General features: G+C 45.9%; 1 protein-coding gene across 1 annotated transcript in view; it reads left to right on the top strand.

Moving 5' to 3' along the window:
* The first annotated feature begins 2906 nt into the window (after positions 1 to 2906).
* cadm4 (cell adhesion molecule 4) overlaps positions 2907 to 16704 on the top strand; it is a 114157-nt gene continuing 100359 nt past the window's right edge. Inside the window, exon 1 of the mRNA XM_029450675.1 lies at positions 2907 to 3262. Within this exon, the coding sequence (XP_029306535.1) occupies positions 3190 to 3262 (73 nt within the window). The 5' untranslated portion in view covers positions 2907 to 3189. The remainder of the gene's footprint in view (positions 3263 to 16704) is intronic.

The following is a 16704-nucleotide window of genomic DNA, read 5'->3' as shown; positions in this document are numbered from 1 at the left end:
GCATTGCTTGTGTTTCTCCCCATCTGCCTGCAGGCACACAAACACATTCTCACAAACACATGCATGGACAAGAAGACAAACTCACACTAACACACAGTGAGAATAATGGTAAGGTCACGTAACCTTGAAACTTTGCCAATCCATTATAAGAGCATGCAGGGTAAGCCACTGCTAGTTCTGCTCCAATACAAACTAGATGTAGTCTATTCTGAGTCCCTCCCCCCGCCCCCAAATTAACCATCATAGACTACAACTTCATCTTTTTAATTTTCTCCTCTGTTGCCTTGTAACTCTTTAACGCCGTGCCACAGTACCATTGCTTATTACCATAACCGTGCTCATAATGCAGAGAATTTCATTACGCTTGTCTGTTGAAGTTATGTTGGGTTTTATGTGGTTTTATTATCGGTGTGTGGTTGACCGTAGGCCGTCGTTAATAATGGGCGAAGCAGCAGTTTAACAATGACACTCCATTAACGGGTGCATGCGCCACAGAGCACACACAGCCAGGATAATGTTATTAAACTGATTATTCAAGCCCACTGTACGGCTTGCTCGACTGCTGCTGTAGCCATTCTTTGCCGAGCATTTTTTTTTTACGGACTCCTTGTATTTCTTTTTCCAACTCTACAAACTCCGGCGTACTTCATGTCTTACGTCGAGCCCGGGAATAAAGAGACAACAGATGGAGCGACTTTAACCAAAACAGAGAGACTTTTCAAAAATCGTCACGCTCCGTTGGCAAAGAACACAATGTTGTAAATTTAAAATGCCCTCCTGCATGTTAAATGCCAGCGCGCACCATCTTTGTTTTGGCCTTTGAGTCAGTCATGAGTGAAAAGCTGTGCGCTCTCTAGTGGGCTTTGGTCCTAGGGCTTCAACCGGTTGGCCAGAAAAGACAAGATTATGTATCAGGAATTCTTCACACAGTGGAGCTGTCCCTGAGGTATAAGGCTCTGGTTGGGAGGAAAAGAAGTGTAGTTTACAGAGACATATTGACCTTGATAGTGCCTCATGGATAAACCAACGGACAACAGCTTAGGGCAAAGCAGGATCTCTGCAGAGAATACAGAGCAGCCACAATGTTTTGTCTGGCGCAGGTAGGTTCCTCACAGGAGTAGGATGCAGATCTGGGAACTTCTCAGTAGTGACGGTTAGACAGGAAGCCAACGTCCTGACAGCCCTCAGAGCACCGACCTACAAGTAAAGGTGAATTATACCAAACATGACACCTCATTGACTAGTGCAACAAAGTGCCAGGCATTTGTAACTGTATGCCATCGCCCAGTGCTGTTCTCGTCACGGTCACTTGGTTTTGTATGTGCAGCCTGCATATGTTGTGTCAAATGGCTGAAAATGAAGGAGTGGAGTTCGCTGGAGAAGCAGGTGTTTTCCCCTCATTACTTCCTGACAATGCCCCATCTGGTGCGGGGGAGCTGCTGCCACTGCCTCCCTGCCAACTGGGGAACAAACAGTCGCAGCGAGGCTGACAGGGAAAAATGGAATGGGGTGGGAATTGGGGAATGAGTTGGCCTGATACTATCCTCTCCAAAACAACAAGGTTAAAACTTATGTCGAGATGGAACATGATGGAGCGCTGAGAGCCCGAAGCTGAGACTTTCACACAGATCCACGGAAAAGAGGTCAGATGCGAGAGTTCAAAGCAACTTTATGGAAGTCGAGAGTGGAAACATTAATATTTATGCTAATAGACTGCTTTGATATTTAACTGCCTGTTTGACATTTCCTGACAGTTTGAACCAAACTGAACAGTGTCAGGATTCGTGTCAGATGAGAGAGAGCCTTAAACTGATTTGAGACCCATGACGTGCTATCCATAAAGTTACCTAAAGGGGGCGCCAAAGATGGTTTGAAAAAGAAAAGCCTTGGAGGCTACAAACCCATGGTATAACACTAGATTAGGAGAGAGAGAGAGAGAGAGAGAGAGAGAGAGAGAGAGAGAGAGAGAGAGAGAGAGAGAGAGAGAGAGAGAGAGAGAGAGAGAGAGAGAAAGAGAAAGAGATGCGGAATGAGAAACAATTTTCATAATGGAGCAGCGCTCTCTGACTGGAAAACACAATTATGGGCAAACTGTGGCCACAGCATGAGGGTAACGTTAAAGAGCCCCTTTAGTGGGACCTAATAAGCCCTGACTATAGATGAGCAGACACACTAGTTCGTCCAGAGCACAAGTTTTTGTTGCGGGCCATTACAGTTCATTGTGAACGGCGATTTAACAGAATACACTCAGGTCTGTGCTCTCCTTGATGAGTCCTGTGCACACTTTAGAGACGAAGCAACGTATGCAGCAGAATGTCCCTCAATCTCAAACACTGCTGTACATGTTCTGCTTTGGCAGTGAGTCAAATCACCCAATAATTATTCATTAAATGTTTTTACTGTGTTTGCCAACAGCCACAATGTGAGAAAGGCAAGTCCACCTGATTACTGACATGCAGATGAGTTAGCACACATACAATATAGATGCAGGACTCATTCACATAATCATTTTGAAATTGACTTCAGAATACAATAAATGACTGCAACATTATTGTCTCTTCAAAACGATAAACATCTGGTTAATTCTCGTCATCTTAATCATCGTGCCTCAAATCCTCTTCGGTCCGTGGAACCGAATTTGAAATAAATTGGTTATTTGTGTCGGAAAATTAATGTTGGTTATCAATCACATTTAGAGCGAATTGATTTCAATTAATTGGAAGATTCAGGCTTTCTTCCCTCCCCTACTCTCCTCGTGTATAGCCCATTTCTTTTCCAAGCCCAGCCCATCTTTCTCTTCCGCACACCCCTCCACCTGCTCCCGCTCTCTGCAATTGGTCGGGAAAACCCACAGGCCCGCCCTGTTGGCAAGCTTTTAAATATATTTACAATGTAAAGTAACCAAGAAAAACCGGCAGAGCCATCACAGTCACTCATTCCGAGGGAGAGAAAGTGGGTGTGTGCGGGAGGAAGCATTACTATGTAAAGACCTGCCGCTACGCACTGAGCGCTTCACTAAACACACACACACTCGTCCGCGCACAATACGCACGCGCGCGCACTCACCGCTCACATACACAGACACTGAAGGAGCCGTCGGAGAGTGAACCTGCGGGTTCATGTCACTCTGATTTCTCCAAGGAAGAGGAATACTGAGGAACAGATCAGAGGGGAATAACAGCGACAGCGATGGCTTTCGCGACCGTGTGGAACTACTGCGTCCCTCTCACCATCATCACCGTCGCCTGCCTGGTGCGCACGGGTAAGACTCGAACGTGTGTGAATGAGTGTGATGTGAATGAGAAGAGTGTTCAGCTGCCTCGACGTGTTGTGGTTTTTCCGTGCAAGTTTGCTTAAGTCCTCTAAGAAAATGCAAGAGGGCTTATTCTGACTTGTCAAGCAGGGATAAGGGCAGGAGAAGCTCCGCGCGGGACAAAAGCACGTGCAGTTATTGCAGTTTACAATCATCCTGCGGGCTAATGTTATTATCACCACAGGGTAATTAGAATCAAATCCCATTGCGTCAGTCTGGACTACATCCGTATTGCTATGTGGGCATGAGTCATTGTGTTGACCACTTCTCGAAATGTTTAAGCTGGAAAAAACCCCCCCACGTCAAAATGAAAATAAAAGTAAAAGCGTACGCTCTGCTCTGTTGACCCGCGTGCGTCACGGCCCTCTGATTGTTTCCTCCGGACAGTTTGGGATTAATTGTGTCGGAGCTGCTGGATGAGACATGTGCAGCCACACAGCCGTGCATGTAGAGAGCTCTGGTGGATTCTGACAGCCACATGAGAGCTCATAACAAATGCCCGCAGTGGACCAGACGTGTGTCACACACTAGACCCAGCAGTGGTGTTGGTTACTGCTTTTATATTCTGCAGCAGTGTGAGGCACTGAAAGGACCTTTGAGACCTCACCTTATCAGATACAGTAACGTTTAACAATCAATTGCAAAGCTTTGTAATGGCACCTGCAGTGCCTTTGTGTTGCTGTTACTCTCCCCACTGGAACCTCTCAGTATGGGATAGTCCTGCATTGCTCCCTTACAGGCACAATCTATTTCATGGTCACTATCCTATAACGACTGCATCTGCTGCAAACATAGGGATTTGGATTAGGCTCAATCATGACTCAGAGCAACTTCATGCTCATGGTAATTAGCCTGGATGTGGTAAAATACAGTCTCATGACAAACCTTATAAAATTCCTGAGCAGGAATGGCAACGAGGACACACCGATGTTGCCTTATTGATTTGTGTCATGTGGTTGTGCTCTTTTAGGGCTTTTGTTTACGTTGTCTCGGGGCAGTGAAAGGGTTAAGTGTGGGGTCGGACAATGTCACAGTCAGACCTGTGCTGTGCTGTTGTGGTGATGTTTCATTTACATGGAGAGCGCAACATTGCTCCATAGCTCCATAGCTCCATAGCTCCATAGCCATTCTTCCGGCTGCACACATCGCAACCTCACCGTGGCTTGGTATTGATTTTGTCCCTTGTGTGTGTGTGTGTGTGTGTGTGTGTTTGTGTGCATCTATTTGTATGTCTGCTCCTCTAGCCATGGAGGGTTGATTATTGCATAAATGTGTAGGCGTTTGTATGTCAGCCTAACTGGAGTACTGTGTGTGTGTGTGTGTGTGTGTGTGTGTGTGTGTGTGTGTGTGTGTGTGTGTGTGTGTGTCTCTGTGTGTTGCATGTAAATGCGCTTTATGTATGTGTTGTTGTGCTGCTTACAGTGCCAGGGTTTTGCCTGAGCTGCAGGCAACCTCTGCTGGGGGCTGCTCACTGATCACTGCCATTAATCTAGCCACTGACAGGGGCCAGGAGAGACTGGGGGGTGGAGCGAGGGGGTGGTGCAGGCAGGGGGTGGATGGAGGAAGAAGGGAGAGAAGGAAGTGTAGAGATGGTTTGTTTCTGAACACCCTGCACAGATAGCATGTGACACAAATCATTGTGATCACAAATCAGCATGTCTTGGTCATTTTTCCCCCACAGAGGGAAAAATGGCAAAACTAATCTAGCAGAAAGGAAAGGGGCGAGAGAAAAGGTGGGAGGCGATGGGGGGTTGTTATTATGTCAGGAGAGAGATGGACAGATTGATTGGGTAGATAGACGGATGAGCAGACAGATAGATTGAGAGGGTGCTGTGAAGATGGCGTGGCTGGAAGACTTGGCCCTCCTTTGAAGAGCGAAGGAGAGACAGAGGGATGGAAAGATGGAGGGATCAGGAAAGGCAGAAAAGAGCGAGGGAGAGAGGAAGAGTGGGAGAAGAAAGGCAGAAAGACTTCACAGTCTGTCTGACGGGCAGGCCTGAGGGACACACGCACACACAATCCCTCGCACACAGAGTCAGCGCTGTGTGTTTGTGCACTGAGTGCATGGCTTTGTGGGGGTGGCTGAACCACAGCAGCTGTGGGCCAAACTTAAACCCCCATGTACAGTAACAAATGCTGTTCACTCCACCTCTGCTGCTTGCCCACCCTTAATCGCTACCACGCATCCCTCCATCACTTCCATTCTTCCACCTCCCCCCCCATTCCTCTCCTATGCCTCCATTACCACCTTCATTATCGCTGTGTGCATTAAATCGCCTCCATTTGTTTATTTGAATGTGTGCAATGAGAGCCATCCGTTTTGTGCTTGTTCCCCATCAAGCTGTTTGGACCGTGGCTGGGGCTCTGGCGGTTGAAAAACGGCAGCAGTTGGACGTACTTGTGGGAGGAGATTTGAATACCAATTATAGCTGGTATATGTGTGCAAGCACACACACAGAGGCCATGCATAAATCAATGTCGCTGTGAGTCACAGAAGGGAGGCCTGCCGTGTAAACACAAACATCAAGGGAAATGCTGTACACACAAAAACTGAAAATATGGACGCGCTTGAACACAGACATTGGTGTATGCACACACACACACACACACACACGTGTACACACACACTACAGACAGCTCGCGTAGTGCATTAGAGTTTCTTTTGAACATGGGAATAGGACTGCTAATGCAAGTTTGTCTGAGCCCAATTGCAGTTTGTCAGACACAATTTGTATCATGCCAGAGTTAAGATTGCCTTCTTACCTTCTTCCACATTGCGCAGTGCTTGCTATTTCAGCGTCTTTCTTTGTTCTCTAATGTGTAGAAAAAGTCTTCGCAGTAAGCCAAGGTTTATCCTTTGATCCAAACCTTGGAGGATAATTTAGCCCCAAAATAAAATAAACTTGTCGACAGTTTAATTAAAAAGAGCAAGACCTCCTTTCCTTGCTCTCTGGCCTGCCATCTGCTGGTTCACGGTGTAAATCTGAGCTTGACGAACAATCACATCTCAGTGCTCCAGTTCTTTCCTTTTCTGTGATTCCCTGTCTTTTGTAGGTCTAAATAATTGGACAAGCTGAACTTGGCAGACGGTGCTGGCATGCCCGTCAACACAAGAGGAGCTGAAATTAGCCTCTTTAAAAAAAAAAAAAAAAAAAAATGCTGCCTACCGCTGTCGTGCACGGCCCTGCTTGATCAACCGATGCAGTCTTAAAGGGTCCTGACAGGGTGGCCCACTATCTCAGCTGAGCAACTGCTCACACATAAGCTCCATAAACAAATTGGTCTGTGTCGCTTTTTGGGCAAGTCATGACTGAGAGAGTTACAGAGCTTAGTGTGGGCTGGCTTTATTCTCCCCTGGGCTTTTATGGGTCCATTACTCAGAAGCAGAAGAAGTTCCTAGTCTCACCGTTTAGTGCAGGTGATGTATTTTATAGTGATTATCTGCTAATCTGCCCCCCAGTATTCAATACGATCCATAACTCCTTGTTTTGAACTGCTGTTTCACACAATGATTGCATCTCAATAACCCCCTCCAGCATTATACAAGTCCAGAGAGTATTTTGTTTTTCCAACGATTTGAATAGAAATAAAGAGAAATGAGACATGACAAGTCATGTTGTTTCCACGGCAAGGTCAAATCATTTGACGCGCGTCCACTTTCACATCCTGTTTACGGCTCCGTGTTTCGGTCTGACAGAGGTTCATGTATAAACACAATGCATGAGGCACAATGATGGAAAGCGGCACACAAAGACACCAATTGGTAATTGAAGCCTTATATCTCATTTGACCATTTGTTTAATTGTTCATTAGTGAAACTTTCTGTCAATCTAATCAGGCCGGCGCTAATGTAGAAACACTCTTTATAGCTGCCACCTCATCTCCTTCCCATTACTATTCCCTAGACGGTGCCGCTTGCGATTATCATAATGGTGATCTATGTCGTCCTTACGTGTCGCTCTCTGAGAACAACTGGCGTTTCACCAACTTTGCAGCGGAAGTTTTTTAATGCTCACTAGGATGCCAAGGACGTTTCCTCCATTTGCTGGCATCAGAGGACCTGCCAATCAATCCAGCGCTTTTAACTCCATGCCATCCGATTGGCTCGGTACAAAGGAGAAACGCCCTCCTCTGGTGCAGCTTTCTATACCGTGACCTGATGTCCCCTGAGCCAGCAGCTTTTTTCCAGCCACTGACCCCTCTCGGTGTATATTTGTCTTTGCCACGGGAGTGTGAAATCAGTAAACAGCGATTCCCTCCACACTGCTTCTTGGCACTACACACAAAGGCAGTTGCTATGTGTTCTTTCTACTGGGGTACAATGTGTACTAATGTTTTATGCCATTCAACGTTGAACTGTGGTCGGGGCAACAGACATGGAGGGAGAGAGAGGAGATCCTGACTCTGAAAAAAACATTAAAGCACTAACGCCATGGGGTAAGCATTCCTCGCTATTGGTTACACAGTTTCCATGACTAAGAGTAAACGTTTATACCTCCTGCTTGGCCCTTGGCTTGTCGAACACCCTCCCTAGTTGCAGTGACACCTGTCTCCCAAGCTCCCGCAGGGCCTGAAGCTAACTTGACCAGACAGCGGCCTCCGGTGGCGCCAGTAACCAAGGTGATTATCCCCACTCAGGCGCTGCGGCGGATCTCTCACTAGTTGTGATTGGACGAGAGAGGCTGATTGAGCTGAAAAGGGCAAGTGCCTAAAATTGAAGGAGCTGGGAGCTGTGTACTCTGCCAGTGTGGAGGCTAATACACATCCCATCTGGAAGACTTGATGTAGAGACAAGCGGAGGGGATGGCTGGTAATGAGGTGCTGGTCCAGGGGTAAAGAGGATCAGTTAAGGACTTAAACCCAGGTGAAACTGTCAAGGCTTGGCACGGAGGTTGCCAACAAGACCCGATTTCCCTTTACCCTTGGGAGGTCTGTGTGTCCAGTGGAGGAGCTGATGAAGAGTGACCAGGCTTAGCAGGGGCACCGGGGGACTGATGGGGTCAGGGAGGTAGAGTGAAACAGAGAGAGGGAGAGAGTGAGAGATGGCTGGCTGCACAGTGTATAAAAGAGTGAAGGAATAGAGCGAGGACGGGGGGGGAGCACCACAGGCATGCGTCACAGACCAGTGAAGCAGGGAGGAGCAGAGCAGAGGAGAAAGTCAGGCAGAGAGGAGTCCAACAAACAAGTGAATGATTGCAGGATTTCAGCTCTGAAATGGGAGGGTGTAAAAAAATAAATAAAAACAACACGAGAGGGAGAGGGAGAGAGGGAGGGAGAGAGGGAGGGGGAGAGAGAGAGAGAGAGAGAGAGAGAGCAATCCCCTGCTGTGCCAAGTGGCGGATTTAGAAGAACAAAAAAAAAAGGAGGAAGGATGTAAGGGTGAGATTAAGAAGGTGGGACCAAGGCAGAGAAGTACAGGGTGCTGGTGTGAGAAGAGGATGGGGGTGAGGAGGAGGAGGAGGAGGAGGAGGAGGAGGGGAGACAAAGAGATGGATGATGATACACAGAGATAAAGACGGAGAGAGGGCAAGCACTGTGTAGGTGACCACACCGCAGAGACCAGGTGTCGTGATCGATGAGGTCACAGCACGCACATACACTCTCACACCCCCACACACACACACACACAATCACACACACAATCACACACAAGCAAGCAACTATTGAAATTGTTTCCCAGCAGCTCATGGCCAGTCCTCCCGCTTTCAGAGAAGCTGCGCAGCGCTTGGGCTCAGAGAATTAAACACCCACACACGCACGGGGCTATTCATCTGTCTGCCATTTAGAATCCGTCGTCGTATCATCGGTATTAATAGGTTGGCTTTGATGAGATTGTCGGATGCTGGAAATTGCCAGTCAAAGCATCTACTGGGAAATCAGATGGAGATTTTCAGAAGGCGGACAAAACAACGCTGCAGAGGTCTCGGATGAGCTTTCCATCTTCGAAAACTCTCAAAGTCTCTCCCACGAGCTGCGAATTCATTTGAGCCATGATCACGTCTGGCATCGATAAAGTGGTCGTGTCGGTTGCAGAAACCTCCAGTAAGGACGTTCTTTTCTGTAGCGTGTAATCAGACCTGATTAGATCATTTTAATTAATATTTTAAAAAGCATTTTAAAAGAACATTTGAAGTTGGGAGGAAAAAAGGGGACGTTGTGTTAAAAAGAAAGCTTTTATTAAGCCGAAGATTATCACGGGTTATCTTTGCAAATGTTACAGCAAACCGCACATTCCGCTTCACTGTATGCACTTTAAAAAACCGAAATGCTATCGCCCAACTAAAGACAAGTGATAACAGCAGCTGCCAATAGATCAAACTCAGATTGCCAAGTGTTTGTTGACACAGCTACGAGAGAAGAAGAAAAACCTACTGCTGCTACAAACCCTTCCACTCTCTCTCTCTCTCTCTCTCTCTCGCTCGTCTCTGTCGGACTTTTCTTCATCTCCTTCTCAGGATTGAGACAAGAGCTTCAACATCAGGACTAGTAAGCTTTGATCCACTTCATTAGCAAACCCTGAACAACCATTAATTATAGGCAACTAATTAGCAGCGCAAGAAAACAATCCTCGAGAAGTTGGCCGCTCTCAAAGACCCCCAAGCACATGTAAGGGGGGGAGAGGGACATATAAAGGAGAAAGAAAAGGGGGAAAGAATGTGGGGAATAAGTCTGCGGTCATGCTTAATGTGCTAGGGCGAGATTTACCGTAATGATTTGCCGGGCTCTATAGAGATTCATAAGGTCATCAATTCATGCTCTGCTTTCAGCAGGGCTAAACAAAAGTGAGGCCGTGCAGCCGACTGCACTGAAGGGAGGAGAGAAGAAAAGAAGCCGGGCCAAATTGGATTGGTGCTGCAATTGTTCCTGCAGAGATTGTTACAGTTGGCAAGGCCACTTAAAAAGTGGCCAAGCACCAACGACCTTGAGGAAAGCTCTGCCTGATGCTCTACCAGGAATCATTTTCTCCTGTGTGGCTGGAGGGGCATTTAAGTGCACGACTGCTGATTCACCTTATGGCTGTTAACAGGAACCCCCCTCTCCCCTCTCCCTTCAACTCCCATGAAGTGCACCAGCAGACTGAAGCGGTGCTTTGACTCATGTCTACACATGTGTTCCTATCCGTGTCCATCTGTCTGCTGAATAATGTTATCATGTACTGCAGACGGGCCGCGTCTCTCCTTCCCGACCATCGCAGTATAGGAGTGGAACAGCCGTACAGTCTGTGATCATGATGGAGTTTGACACAGGCCTTAGGCATCGGGTGCAGTTGCGGAGAGACCGTGGTTCATAGCAACTGCCACCCGCTGAGCCATACTGGTGAACTGAGCTGTGAAGCAGCTTGCAGAGGCCAGTGGGGTTCTGTGGATGGTAACCACGGACAGCAAGTGGTTTTTATGTCTGTAATATAGATCTTACAGTTTGGAGAGCCGCACAGTACACACAGCACAACACTGTTGCCTCTTGACTGAATATACAGTAACATACTTTATTGCAGGAGAAACCAATAAAAGAAAGCTGTGGGGGAATGTTCTCTCATTCTTAATTCTTTTTTCTCTTCCCAAGGGCCAAGATGGCTGCCATCTGTCCTCACATTTACAAGAGCAACTGCTTTAGACACCGAGCCTCCAGTTTCCTCTTTATATCGGATCCAAAATGAATTTAGTTTTTTTTTTTTTTTTTTTTTTTTTTTTATAAATGTGCTTTTCCTATCCTTAACATTAGGGATACATTAATGGCCAATGTTTGTTGAATGCCATCGTCCTATCAGGAAAATAAGATGGCATTCACTGATTGCAATGGGCGATCTATCTGTTGTGTCGCATCAAATTAGCGCCGGCTGAGTGTTGTTTTAGCTCTTTGCGGTCGGGCCCGGACAGAGCTGACATACCCAGCTGCTGATTCGGAAGAAGAAGAAGCCGCTGGCTGGACACAACTCCATGATGTAAGAGCGCACAGGTTTTGAAAACGTCAGCCGTGTGCGAGCAGCGCGATGCAGTGTACATGCAGCGACATGAAGTTTGTAAGAAATGTGACCGTACCCGGCTATTAGAGAAAAATCACCTGTTTTGCAGCTATGTGCACGGACAGCGAGCGGCTCTTCAGCTCTGCGTCTCACATGTTGAATGAGAAGAGAAACGGTGTGATCTGCAACAGGACTATCTTTAGTCAGTATAGGTAGTTGTGCAGCAGGATAAACAGACTTTTGAAGCAGGTTTCTCATGTGAAAGAAGACTATATTAAAGGTTGTTTGATTTGTATGCTTTGAATTGGTGCTCATTCAAACATATATAAAACGAGTCCCGCATCACATTAGTTGTACACTTAAATTGCTTGCATCTGCGGTTATGCCAAGGCAGTATGAAGTAAAAGAACGTGATGTATGCTTTGTAAGGCAGGAAATTGAGGCTGCCAACAAAGATGAAGGTTTAACAATCTGGGGGAAGATTATATGAGGAAGTGAGTGTCTGCAAAAATGACCAGAAGTTAATTTATCAACGTCAGGATTTGATCAACAGACATAATAGAGGAGACACAGCCCATATCTAGTTAATGTGTCACTGTTGGTTAGATAACGCTGCCAAATGTGGAACAAAGCATAATTAGGAGCTTCTGACAACTTTCTTGGATACACTTTACTCTGGATAATTGATATTTTCAAATAAGATAAAAGTGTGTGTGTGTGTGTGTGTGTGTGTGTGTGTGTGTGTACATTGTGGATTAATTTTAAGAACATCATCGTATATTTATCCAGGGGTTTGACAAAGTACTCAAATAATGTACTTGCGTAAAGATAATACTACCACAGTGTAGACATACTTTGCTACAAGTAAAAGTCCTGCATTCAAAATAAGTAAAAGGTGTTGGCATCTAAAAGAATAATGTATATTATTGGATTATAGTTATTGATGCATCACTTTAATGTTGCAGCTGGTAAAGGAGGAGCTGTACTTATGTTGACTAATGTACGTAGTTACTGTCATCACTGTATTTATCATCTCTTATTTATAACGTATTCTTCCTCAAACAATTCAATCAAAAACATGACGGCATGAGGAGGGCGGGGGGGGGGGGGGGTCAAATGTATTTTTGTAACAGCACATACTTCTTGTATATGCAATTATAACTGATGCTTATTTACCATGGAGATGGATTTGAGTTGCACTTGGGGAAAGCGATTTATGAGCTTATGGGGGAAAATTAAAAACAAACATAAACCATAGGTAATTAAAAAGCAGGTTGATCCCAAATGATGACTTGTGTATAAGTCTCTGGCCGTGTTACAGGAGTGTGCACAAATCTGCAGCGAAGTAGACCGGCAAGTTGTCAGTTTGGCTCACACACACACACACGCACACGCGCACACACACACGTACATTTGCATATGCATGAATACAAACATCACACTGCACTCTGGAGACTGCCGAGACCTTTTGGAGTTTCCAAACTTATTTACTGCGGCGTGTTGTGTCTTGATGCTCTGTGCCTTTTTTTAAATGCCATGTACCCTCACTGGCCTCTTTTTTATGAGCTTCCCCGGGATAGTGTTGACAAATGGAGGGACTCGCCTGGTGATTGTGTTACACAAAATATTCACAAATTCACATAGACGGTGCTTTTTTTTTTTTTTTTTTGTTCTCAAACAAAACCTGTTCTGGCTCTTGATCACTGTACTCTCCTCTCCTCCCCCTGCTGTCTGTATACCTTGTTCTTTTTATCCCCTCAACCCCTCCCTCCTCTCTGATCCCTCACTCCCAATTCTCCTGCAGAGAAAACCGGTTCAAGGGCCTCAGCGGTGACTTAGTGTCTCTTTGTTTGTACTCGCCATGATCACTCCAAAGCTTTTTTTTTTTTTGTATCCCTCCCATACCTCCCTCCCTCCCATACCTCCCTCCCTGTGTGTCTTCCTATGTCTAACCTTGTTGCTACTTAAATGCCAATGCCCATGTCCATGCACACCCTCCACTTATGTGCTCCAGGTGCATGTGTCTGCATAAATCCACTCCAACTGTTACTGGGTATAGTTGGAAAGACAGATTTTGGTGAAGGGGAGGGGGGCTTTTCATTGCCAGAATCGCTTGCTGATGGATCTTTTGGCTAACTGTCTCTCCTGCCTCCCCGCTGCTTGCACCCCGTTCCCACCCCCTCTTCCTATCTGCCTCTTATATTGTAGCCGCAGGCTATAGGGATGCCAGGGCCAGGTGTGGAGAGGTAGAGGGAGAGCGGGAGGATTGACGGGGCCCAGGTGGCCAGCTTGTACGCCTGTGCTTCTGCTTTCCACTTTTCATTTGCATAGATAAAATGTTTTTTACCTTCTGTCCTCGCTCCCCTCCTTTCATTTACACCCGCCGCATCGATTCATTTTCAATATCGTATCTGTTTTTCTCGCCGCTGTTCTTGTTTCTCAGAATAAGTTACACTTTCTCTTCCTCCCTTAACTTAAAACTTTTGTTTTCTTTTTATAGACAATCGCCCATGCCCCCCCCCCCACCCCCGCCCCTTTTGTTTTAACTGTACTTCCAGATTTACCTTCTCCCTCCATCTCTCTTGCTCTGGGCTTGCTGAACTGTGCATTTTACTTATGTGCTGCACTGCAATATTCTGGAGGTGGAGGCTTATTTTCACCGCTCGTGCACTTCAGAGACCGTGCAGTCCCCCCAACCATCTCCATTCATCTCCCACCCACCTTCTCCTGCTCCCATGACTGTTTTTAACAAACCCTATATCTTCTCCCCCCCCCCCCCCTCCCTTCCAGCACCCTCCTCTCTCCCCCTCCTCACTCCTTTTTGTTTTTCCTGAAGCCTGTGCATAACTTTGTTTTCCTGTATTTGCAGCAGAGTTTAGCTCCTTAATATTTCATATTTCATATTTAATTACCTCATCTGCTTCCTACCAATCTTTTGTTCAGGCCATCACTCACACACAAACACACACTTTATCACTCTCCTCCATGTTTTCCATGTCACTCCTTTAACCTCTGTGGCACTTCATCTCACTTATCCTTTATTTATTTATTTATTTATATATATATATACATATATATATATACATGATTCACTGTTCTTGGCATATTGGCCATTTTACAGTCTCCTGTGCTGATGTGTAGGTGTGTGTGTTTTAAAGAGGCTGAGTAGTATTCTGCTCACACTTGCAGGCACATACACATGCGTCATTGTCCTGGCGTTTTTGTCATGCCAAACACACTCCTGACCGGCTCAGCCTGAGCCTTAGCCTAAATTGTGCATAAGCAAGCACATGCTCTCAGAAATATATATATTCTCAAATAGTTTGGGAACTTTTTTCCAATTCAATAAACACACCTTCCTTTTTAGAGATATGCCAGGTTCTCATCTGTAAAATTCCTCCGAGGTGTATATAGAAACTCGCATATTCCACATATATACTAGTGACAGCCACACACACACACACACACACACGCATAAACACACACATGAATACAGCCATCAGGTTTCCTCAGAATTGAGTTATGTAGGCTGTCAGTCAACTCCCAGCTCCCCACAAACACACACACACACACACCCCTGACGGATTCCTTCCACACACACATCCGCCCGTCTGACGGTGCATATTTCGCATGGGGAAGGGACTCAATTACGGCGAAGGTGAAAGAAGCAATAAACACGGCACCGATACAGAGAGGCGCGCTCAGCAGCGCCGCAGTCAATCACAGAGCCCGGTAGGTAGCCGCTGCCGCTTTGCTCATCCAGTTGTGAAGTGCCGTGAATGGCCAGGGGTGGTGGAGGGAGGGAGGGGGGAGCAAAACTCTGCCACCCGACCCTCCTGAAAATGATGTGGCTCTAAGCAACTTACATGGACCTGCCACTGAGAGGACAGAGAGGTGGGATGGAGGGAGGCAGTGGGAGATGATAACAGCCCAACTTAATTTCAGCGCTCAGCACACACACACACACACACACACACACACACACACACACACACACACACACACACACACACACACATACACACTCACACACACACAGATGGTAATATTCTGCACACACACACACTTGACAGTCACTGGCACTGTGGCCGCACGATTCGGGCACCCACCCACATGAGGACCAACAGCACACTCACACAAAATAGTGCATTATTTGCCCAGGATGCATCTGTTGTCCTTTTCGTGTGTGTGTGTGTGTGTGTGTGTGTGTGTGTGTGTGTGTGTGTAGAGTGTGTGGGTGGGTTTATGTGTGAGGCTGATATAACCAACACCTCGCCTGATGTTGTTACTGCCATTATTAACACAGTGGATTAAGTATACTCCGGACACTATGCACATGGGACTGCTTATCACCTTTATGATTAAATAAGTCAAGTCTACTAACAACCACTATAAATTCATGACCCTGCTGAAGATGTTTTTTTTTTTGCAAATGAAGATCAGCGACGGGTTTTAAAAGATTGCTTGTGCTTTTGAACTAAACATGGACGGAGCTTTGTCTCTAAAATTGAATTAAGGAAAGATTTTTCTGCTTTTTTAAAACCTCTTGGATCCAACCTTTGTGGCCATCTTTGCTGCTGGTTACGATAACATGGTGCAAGTTAATTGCTGAGATTTGGAGCCTCAGGTTAACCAAACTGAATTGGAAGACAAGGTAGGGATAACCTGCGTTAGCTTTGACCTAATGTACTTACCGTAGGGTCACATGCTGGTGTTCATTGAAGGATTAATACTAATACTCCAGGTACACTCGCTTCATGTGGAAATAAAGTGGTTGAGATTTTCTGGCTGAACAGTTGGCTCGTTTACAACCTGTGTGACCATCTGACAGTTATGTGTCTTGCTCATTTCTGGCAATTACAATATTATCATAACAATTATACAATTATTGCCAAAGCTACAAACACACCCAAGTTGTAATAAACTGGATTATAAACGGGAAGTACCAGCCCCTGGTTGCAGATATCGCTGAGCTAAGACCCACATGTGTTCGTGATTCTGATTTTTTGCAGCCTTGGGCGTGTTCACAAAGTGACAGTTAGTGTGTTACACATGGCAGGCTTACCAAAAATATAAAAAGCATTTCCAAAAAAAGAGCTCGACAGCTGACAATTGTGCTCCATCTCAGCTGTAACAAGTATCCTGTGTGAGTGGCACAGGTGGTGTTTTCTTACACAAGTGTCAAAGAAATTACATAACCTCCATCCTGCAGAGGGTGATTACCTGAAATGTATTCAAGTAAAGCGTTTACTTATGATCCAGACAATCTGTTGCTTTCAATGGATCTAACAGACTTTCACATACTTGGTGATGTTCTGCCATACAGCCACCCACACACACACACACACACGCACACACACACACATGGTTATGAAAAGTTTCCTTCATGCTCTGTGTTCCCACACACTTGTAGAGATTCAAGCCAACA

This window comes from Cottoperca gobio, chromosome 16, assembly GCF_900634415.1.
Source record: "Cottoperca gobio chromosome 16, fCotGob3.1, whole genome shotgun sequence".
Classification (NCBI taxonomy): domain Eukaryota; kingdom Metazoa; phylum Chordata; class Actinopteri; order Perciformes; family Bovichtidae; genus Cottoperca; species Cottoperca gobio.
Note: the sequence above shows the minus strand (reverse complement) of the source record. Positions and strands in the feature narration are given on the sequence as shown.